This window comes from Morone saxatilis, unplaced genomic scaffold (assembly GCF_004916995.1).
Source record: "Morone saxatilis isolate NCDOM2014 unplaced genomic scaffold, NCSU_SB_2.0 Contig10, whole genome shotgun sequence".
Taxonomy (NCBI): Eukaryota; Metazoa; Chordata; class Actinopteri; family Moronidae; genus Morone; species Morone saxatilis.
In genome coordinates this window covers 19,103,454-19,112,590 of record NW_023339652.1, presented here as the reverse complement: position 1 = coordinate 19,112,590, position 9,137 = coordinate 19,103,454, and the positions used below count along the sequence as shown (strand labels likewise).

Genomic DNA, 9,137 nt, shown 5'->3' with positions numbered 1-9,137 from the left:
GAGGGGGGTGGGGGGGTCACCATTTTCACCGGAACAGGCCATTTAACCATCCAAATGATTTCTAAACGGGTTTATTAAGCTGAAAAAGTTGCCAAGTTCCCCTTTAAAGGCTACATTAACACAGCAAAACTTAGTGCTCAATTCTGATTAATTGCTCAGATCTTTTTGTTGTCTTTTGTTGGTCTGTTCACATTATTTGTTAAATGTGTCCCTGATCAGATTCCAGTTTGAACCGGTCACAGTCCTGAAGTGATCCGCATGGCGAATGTTGTTCTAGAGTAACGTGAAAGTCACATGAATTCTGATTCTGTTGAATGACTGTGACTGTTCACACTGAGGTGACCTGTATCTGATTTGGACCATGTCTGAAAGTGGCCTAAATCAGAATTAAAAAGATCCGATTCCATGTGTTTTGTGCTGTTCACGCCGTCATATAACACATATAAGCAAGGTTTGGGTCATTTTGGCCTGGAGTCTGAACACTTTGGGCTTAAAAATGTATCGGATTGATGAAGTTAATGTTACCTGCATGAAGTTGCATTATTAGGTCTCACTTGCAAATGTGTTTTTGGGAAAAAATTGTATTGATCATGCTGTAACATATACATCTGTTTTTTTTACCAGTATGGACATGAAATAGGTCTTAAATTGTATTCATAATCGTCTTAAAAAGGTATTAAAAAGTCTTAAATTTAACTTGTTGAAACCTTCAGAAAGCCTGTGTAAAAAGGTTCAAAATCGATCCAGCAGAACCAGCGATATCTCCTTACTTCCTTGTCAAACCCTGGAGCCTGTTACCCACAGTGCAACTCGACTGCCAACAGTTCAGTCCGGAGATTCACTCGAGGACATTTATACAGCTTTTCTTCACATGTGCAGTAGTACTCGCCAACACCTGTAAACACAGGCTGATGTGTAAAACTGATTCTCCTTGAAGACATGAAATGCATAACATGCGTGGCTTCATCTGGGTTTCTCCGCTAGGGATTGTATCAAGAAAGAAAAAGGCTTCTGATTTCTCACTATCAACATTAGTGATGAATTTTAAAACTTATTTTGCAGTTAAAGCCTTAATTAATGACCATAGTGAGCCTGAGGGACACTGGCTCTCTCCATTTCATGATTTATTTGAACTGCTCTATAGTCTGTTAAAGGTCCAGTGTGTAACATTTAAGATCTATTGAAACTTGGTGGACTGGTAGAGACATGAGACCAACATGTTAAATTGCCCTCATATTTACATAGCCTTCGTGTCTGAGGGGCTTTAGAAATCTCTGAATGCACTAATGATATTTATGCGAAAGGATATTTGAGGTTTCTCAGCTGGACAGACCAGAGAGGAGGTTAGAATATCAACAACTTGCTATTTTAAAAAGAGACAGACACAAAAGGGAATAGAATATAAGTGAGCAGGTTGCAGGATATCAGTGGCTTATTTAATTTTGTTTAATCTGCTTAACTGAATTACAGAAGAGGGATTTTGCATGTGTGTCTGTGGTTACATTTCCTGGAGCTTGTATTGCAAAGTTCTAACTTGCTACGTTCTCATTGAGAAAAGCTTTAAAACATTGCTTTAAATTAAATGCCACTTTTCTTTCAATGGTAGCTTTGCTGTATCTTATGCATTACTTGTTTCCAGTGTAAAAATAGTAACTGGTAGATTAGTTAACTACATTTTTATTCCTTGTATATGTCCACAGGCATGACAATGAAACAATAGCACACAGTTCTCTAGCTGTGCGTGGGATTGGACTATTACCTTTAAAATGCATAGAGATGTCACCTAGACACACAAACGCCACACACATGTGAAAGGAATCTAAAGGAAATTAAAGGGGGATAAAAGGGAAAGCAGTCAGGGAGCAGTGTGTTCTCTCAGCTTGCTCCATTAAAGATTTATGGTGTGTCCTGGCACAGCAGCCCGGCTGATTAATAGCATAAAAAAACAGATTACACCAGCATTAAATATTTAACCTCGAGCCTTTCAAATTTTACAGTGTGAAAACAGAGTGAGAATTTATTGCAGGCAGGCGGAGGGACAGACAGGTGATGAAATAAATAGGATATAGGGGTGGATGCGAAAACAAATACAGATACATGCAGCGCAGGATGTTTTTGTATTATTTAGCATTAGTCAGACCTCTCCTTCCTATCTGTCTGAAAAACCGTAGATGTGTTTCACAGCAGATCCTGATGAAAGCTCTATATCAGTAGTAAAGAGCTTCCTTACCTGTGTAACAAGGACATAGAGCACATTTTGAATACCAATACAATAATACATAACCATACAAATTATGTTAAACAGTGTTGCATCCTTTTTCTTTTATTATACATTCTGACAACATGGCATAAAATTCCATACCTGATCAACAGTTTAAATTGTTGACTGTAATATTCTTTAAGCAGTAAAATGATCTTTGTTAGACATTTGAATGTATGACAACTAACTGAAATAAAAATTTCCGAAAAGTTTTTTTCATATATATAGATATATATCTATATCGATATCATCATGGAGCTCTACAGCATTATTATGACACGTGAGACAAGTATGGAGAGGCAACCTTTTGTTACTATCAACCAACTGTGGCCGGCCCATAAGATTGTGACTTATCCAACTGTTAAATATGTTTTTTTTTTTCAGAGCAGTTTGAGCTGTATTTTGTATGTTTGTGTATGTTTTTTTCTATGAAACGTGCTTAAAAAAAAAAAAAATGTATTTTTTCTTCTTCGGTTAACCTTTGACTTCCTGTATTTTGCATTTGCAGATTATTTCAGGATTGGGGTCGTGTCCAGCGGCTGCTGAAGAGGTCCTCTCTTCTTCTCTAGGGGTATCACAGCAAACTGCTTTTTTATTTATACTTCATTTATATATATTCCTCTTTGCACCTTAGTCATTATTCAGACATTTGTAGTGCAAGTGTTTGTGTGCTAAGCCCTCTGAAGCTACAGCTGTCTTCTTTAAAGGTAATGTTTTTCTATATCGGATATTTAGCCCTGGTTTGTTCCTCTTATGTTCCAATACAGTCATGTCACATAGCTAAGCATTAATTTTTCTGAAAAATAATAATAACAACATGTAGGACAGTTCTGAAAGAGTTCTCAGAGAGCCTGCTAACCATGAATGAACCATGGATGAAAACATATGTCACCTGCTGCATGACAAAGATTTTTAGCCCCTTTCCAAAGTCGACGCTGTATTTCTTATCCAGGTAGCTGGATGTGATGTGTCTGTCTGTCTAAAAATATAAAATTGATATGTCGATATGATCGGCTAATATTTACTTTTTGCAGACATATTGGTATCATATGGGTATCAGCGTATATGTTATCCAGTATGCATCAATTTCTGATATATAATGCAGAAGAAAATGCTTGTGTTCTGCCATATTGGTATTTTCCCCTCTAAAATCGGTCTCATATTGGTCGGGCTCTAGTTTTCATACAAATTGAGTATGTATATATGTCATGTTAGGATTACAAAACAGAGTTGTAACCGGTTTAAAAAGCATCAGAAGAGTCCTTGAAGATTCTGTAAAATACCTTGTGAACAGCAGCAAGTGGCATTAAACGACCTGTCTGGGTTTTCTAAAGATCTCTGGGTGTTTTTCAAAAAGATCGATGCTTAGCTCAAATGTAATGGTAATAAAGGTGCATTGTGACTCTCCAGTGATACAGCATATAGACCTCTGTCACTCTTTCACCAGGCTACAGTTATATGCCAGTGTGCTAGCCCTTATGTTTCTGTAGTTTATCTGTTTATTTGCTGTTTTCTTGTGTAGATTTCTGTAGGATTACAGATGGATTCAGTATTATAAAGAACCAGTAATGTCAGACTACAGAGACTGGGGCTGCACAATTAATCAAAATAGTATCCAAATAGTAAAAATACTGTAGTGCTGCAGAGATATCTTGGTCTACACATCTTGTTCAGTGACAATGAAAACTTGTGATTCAAAAATGATCATTCCTACTTATGGTGAATCATATTGCAATCGCAATATCTGTCAATATAATGTTTTTTTTTTTTTACCACATTGTGCAGCCATGAGACATGTTACTCAAATGCAAGAAGGTTTAGGTGTTGGATGTTTGGCCAGTCAGGAACATTAAGGTTTTAATTAGTTTTTGTCCATCTTTCATATAATCATTTAGCTTTTATTCCACGTTGACAATAGTAAAAGATTTAATTTCTGTTTTAAGAAGTTACTTTTTATTTTTATTCTCTCTTTCATCTGGGTATTTTTTTAATTGACAAAATGAACACTGGTCTGCACAAGTGTGCTGCTGTGCATGCATCTTTTAGAGACTTGTGACACATGCAAGATCCATTAAATGTTTGCTTTAGACATTTTTAAGCACCATTTGAAGACACACACACACACGCACGCACACAGTCTAGTGGATCCAGTATTAAATTTCAGTTGTGTGTTTATTGAACAGCTTCATCACACACACAATCCACACAGCTGATAACATGCCAATATTTCAAATGTCAATCACTCATCCAACCTCATATACCTTCTGCTCACATGACTACACAAGTTGCTATGGCAACAGGGAGCCCCTAAGACACAAGTAAATTTCATGTGCTTTGGTCTGTGGAGGCCCAGTAGCTGTTGTCAGGTCTGGATTTTGCTCTTTTTCTGTGCTCCTGTTTGCACTGTGCCTTCCTTACAGAATGTTACATCAGAGACCCAGTTTGTTTGTTTCCCTCTGTTCTGATTCAGGGAGTGCAGGCCCTGATGAACAGTGCGGTACAGCCTCTCCTGCAGTCAGTCAGCGACTCCATAGAGGCCATCATCATCACGCTACACCAAGAGGACTTTTCAGGGTAAGCAACATTTAGCCTGTGTTCTCCAGGGAACCATATCAGGAACCTGTGTTTTGACTGAAGGGACGAGTAACTGAATTCAGTACCTGTTCCCCAAAAAGTCCTCACACTTTACAGTGGCCCAGGAAGTATGGATGTGGATCTGTGCAGACTGATGCAAACTGATCAAACACAAACCTCAGGCTGCTGCAACTTGTGTACAGCTTCGTTCACGCTGGAATCAGCATTGGGTGCAACCAGAATCAAAATTAGGACCTTATAATTCAAATATTGCCTGACCTTCACAGTTCTTCAGAAAATAATCGAACACAAGACACTTTTTGTTCCTAGATTTGTTCTTCGGATTCCATAGTTCCTGGAACTGTTATAAAGGGGACTTTTAGTATATTTATTGATTTCCAAAGGGTCATACAGAACAAGGTATATCAGGCATAATGAAGACCTACATGGAGATGTACCTGGAGAGCTCAGTCTCATAATCCCTTTCATTAAAGGCTGACCAATACTGGATTTTTGAATATTGATATTTATGAGGAAAGGAATTTCATTAATGGTAGATGAACACAGCATTAACAAATCCATCCCTTAGATTGTTTTTTTATTTGGAATTGTGGACAGATATATACTGAGCTGGATGTTTTACAGTGTGAAAATCAACTTGTCAGTGCTCTCTGGTGGACAGACTGACTGAAACTCAGACCTACCGTGGCATTTCTGCATCGCTCTTTATTAGGATAGTCCCCCTACAGAGTATTTGTAACATTTCAGCAGCTTATTAGTTGAGATTTAACTACCGTTTCCTGACATTACACCACTGTAATGTTACAAATATGCTATGCGACTGAAGTTTTACCAATATATCTGCAATAAGCTGATTTTTCAAACAAGTGCTGCTTACAGACAGACAGACAGACAGACAGAGAGACAGATTTTTATCAAGTAATGATAAAAATGATTGTCCACCACAGTTTTGAAATTTCAAATACTCTTGTATTGCTGATTGTGCAAAGACAACCTTTGAAAGGCTTATTTTGTTACATTAGAACATATTTTTGTTTAATAAAAACGTTATTTAGGTGTTATTTGGGATCAGTATCAAAACTGAGCATTTAAACATTTTAAATGATACTCAGCTCTCTACCTCTCAGTGATGTGTTTTCCATTCATTATTAGCACAGTTTCTTCCATTGAGCAGAGAGCCAGACCGGAAAATAAAACAATTCCACAATCAACCCTTTCTAACTAAAAGTGCATTTCAGTATTTCCATGCATGTATTCAGGTGCCTGCAACATTATAACAACCTATTTTTATTATTAATCTCAATTTGGTTCATAAAACTAACCAAACTTTTAAGACTGGTGTAGTCATTAATAGAGTGTTGTCAAAGCTGCAGTCTTGGACCTTCATACCATCTGAACACACAGTTGGCTTCAGACAGACGAGCTGAGCCTCTGCTGGAAGCTGCTGGAGGAGAATCAAATTGTGTCAACACTTGATGTCATCTATAAAAAAAAATGCTCTGCTGCTCCAGTTTAGCTCACTTCCATTGCTCTGTGTGTTGATCAACTGTAAATGTGGTTATCATTGTATGAATGTGCTCTCCTCAGATGTATTTTTACTCACTGTTAGTGACCATCAGTTAAAACCCACACCCTGTTATTAGGGTTTTATTATCCAAACAGAAGAGGAAAGAATGTTTTATAGAAACAAAAGAAATAGACATTGTGTGTGATTTACAAGGATACAAGGTATTTTGTCATTTTACAACACAGGGTTGTATAATTTAATATAAATACATTTCCTTCATTCCTAGATAATGAAAGCTTGTAGTTGCCTTTATTCTTCCACGTAAAAACAAAAAATGTATTAATAAGTCATGAAAAATAAGCTTTTAAATAATGGAGTGCTGAGGATGAATTCAGCTGTCTTTAAGTCTGGTGGTACAGCAGCAAGATAAACAGGCTGTATCAGAGGCTGTTATTAGTGTAATTTAGCCAGCTACCATCAGTCTTTTGTAAATGGATAAGACATGTCATAAGTTTTCTGTACTTCACTGTAATTTTGCGTGTGTTGCAGGCCTCTGTCCAGCCCCGATAAGCCGGACGTTCCGTGCTCCCTCTACATGAAGGAGCTGCAGGGCTTCATCTCCAGAGTGATGGCCGACTACTTCCGACACTTCCAGTGCGTGGACTTCATCTACGAGAGCACAGAGTCCATCGCCCAGAGGGCCATTGAGCTGTTCGTCCGCCACGCCAGCCTGCTGCGCCCACTGGGGGAGGGCGGCAAGATGAGACTGGCTGCCGACTTCGCTCAGGTGAGGTGGATCTTTTCAGCCTGCTCCCCAGGCTGATCCTGATCCTGGGCCGACCCTTGCCTCCACAATGGTTTACAGATGATGCAACAACGCAGAGGTCACTCACTAGATTAACGTGTATGTCTGTTTGTTCCTGTTTACTGTGTGTGTGTCAGATGGAGATGGCAGTGGCTCCTCTGTGCAGGAGAGTGTCTGATTTGGGGAAACCTTACAGAATGCTGCGCTCCTTCAGGTGTGTATGCTTCGGTTTTCGGCCGAAATACTTTTAATCACCGAAACAACACGGCCGAAACACAGAAGTTGTGATGACGCCAAACAAAAACCGCGGGCCAGCACCACGCTTGTCTGGAATAAGCACCAACCATGTCTGGCGGTGTGGACGTATTTCAAATATCTCTGAGAAAGACCCACGGATAGCGATTTGCAAAACGTGTAATGCTGAAATGTCAAGAGGGGGTGCATCTGCAAAGAGCTTCTCCACGTCCGGTTTAATTTATCACCTGAAATCCAAACGTCCTGATTGCCATTCTGAACATGAGAAGAATGTGGCAAAGAAAAGGAAAATCAATCCCGAGCACGCCCACTCCGTCTGTGGTGGACGGTTTTTGAAAAGGCAAGAAAGTTTTCAGTGATGGTGCACTTTACCTGAAGAAGTAGAATGGGCTTGTGTCTAGTGTGTTAAATATTTGTTTTCCACTTTTGCACATCTGCAATTCTTGGTGCATTTGTTGTTGTTTAAAGCCTACGGTTAACATATGGGCTATGGCAACAGGTTATGTTGTAGACCTACAGAGGAAATAATTGTTATATCTTCCAGCAGTTGCAGTCTTTTTTCTGAATGCACTTTGTTGAAGTTAGTTATTAGGCCCGAGCACTGAACGTGCGAAGGCCCTATTGTAATTGAAGGAATTCTTCTTTTTCTTTTTCTCCTAAATGAACGCATATTTTGGAAGCTTGCCCATGCTCAAAAACTCATGAAACTAGCAGACATCGTCAGGTTTGTGGCGAAAAATTTTTATTCTGGTGTCGCTTGCTCGGGCCTTGGCCCACGTAGGTGGCGGCTAACTACTCCATACAACAGCTGCGTTTAGGCTATCAACTTCTGCAGTAGTCTTGTTGCACATTCAAAGAACCTTATATCCACGCGTCTCGGTGGCAATGGGAGCTGCAAACTCACCCATAAGGCCACGCCCACTTCCGCCTATAATTTTTTTCCGCCTAGAGCGCCGAAATGGTCCAAAAACCTTCTTTTCGTGTTACCCTCTATACGCTTTGTCCGATTTCCCACGAAATTTGTGCAGGTAGCATCTGGACCGGTCCTGGCAAAACAGTATCTCGAAGAATCTTGTCGATATTCAAAATAATAAGCCTGTTATACGAATGTATTACTTTCCTTTAGATTTGGTCAAAACAGGAAGTGCGACCATTCTCTCCCACATTGGTATGTCCGGGATTGACACACAGTCTTTTGGTCCTAGTTCCCCATGTCTTCCTTAGGGGATCGTGGCCACAATTTCAGGGCCATTGGCGCCCCAAGGCTGGCGCTCTTTAAATCGAACAAGCTTCTATCTCCCGCACGTCGCATGTGCGCGGACTTAAACTCCTTACAGACCTCTTGGGGTAGCTATGTGCCTTGCCCATGGCTCCCCCTGGAGGCTCCCCCTAATAAAGTGGTGTCACGCATCGTGCCACTGAGCGTGGCGCTCCTGGTGGGATGGTAATCACTGTGGTGCAAGACCGTATCAGTTTGATATGGAAATTCGTCAGGGCACGGTGGTAGGACTGGGTGCCTGGAAGCTCACATACCACAATCGTGTGTTTATCGGCGTTTGTGCGCCCCCTACAGGGCGATTTATAAAAGCAGCCCCGGCGCCACGTTCACCGACATGGGTATGGACGACGGTAGGTCACGTGTAACCTGCCAAGACGCTACAAAAACGCCTCTTGGACCCCATACCCCAAACCCGACGGGAAGTCGCCCTTTTCTT

The 9,137-nt window shown here is 40.2% G+C and overlaps 2 protein-coding genes across 2 annotated transcripts in view; both read left to right on the top strand.

Annotated features, from left to right (window-relative positions):
- Positions 1 to 7,501, top strand: part of LOC118341100 (conserved oligomeric Golgi complex subunit 5-like) — a gene marked incomplete at its 5' end in the record, with an annotated part of 11,442 nt that extends 3,941 nt beyond the window's left edge. Inside the window, 4 exon segments of the mRNA XM_035679287.1 lie at positions 2,769 to 2,831; positions 4,731 to 4,834; positions 6,912 to 7,149; positions 7,305 to 7,501. Coding sequence (XP_035535180.1) covers positions 2,769 to 2,831; positions 4,731 to 4,834; positions 6,912 to 7,149; positions 7,305 to 7,418 — 519 coding nt within the window.
- Positions 7,502 to 8,633: 1,132 nt separating this feature from the next.
- Positions 8,634 to 9,137, top strand: part of LOC118337584 (conserved oligomeric Golgi complex subunit 5-like) — an 11,748-nt gene continuing 11,244 nt past the window's right edge. Inside the window, exons 1-2 of the mRNA XM_035674688.1 lie at positions 8,634 to 8,866; positions 8,996 to 9,051. Coding sequence (XP_035530581.1) covers positions 8,634 to 8,866; positions 8,996 to 9,051 — 289 coding nt within the window. The remainder of the gene's footprint in view (positions 8,867 to 8,995; positions 9,052 to 9,137) is intronic.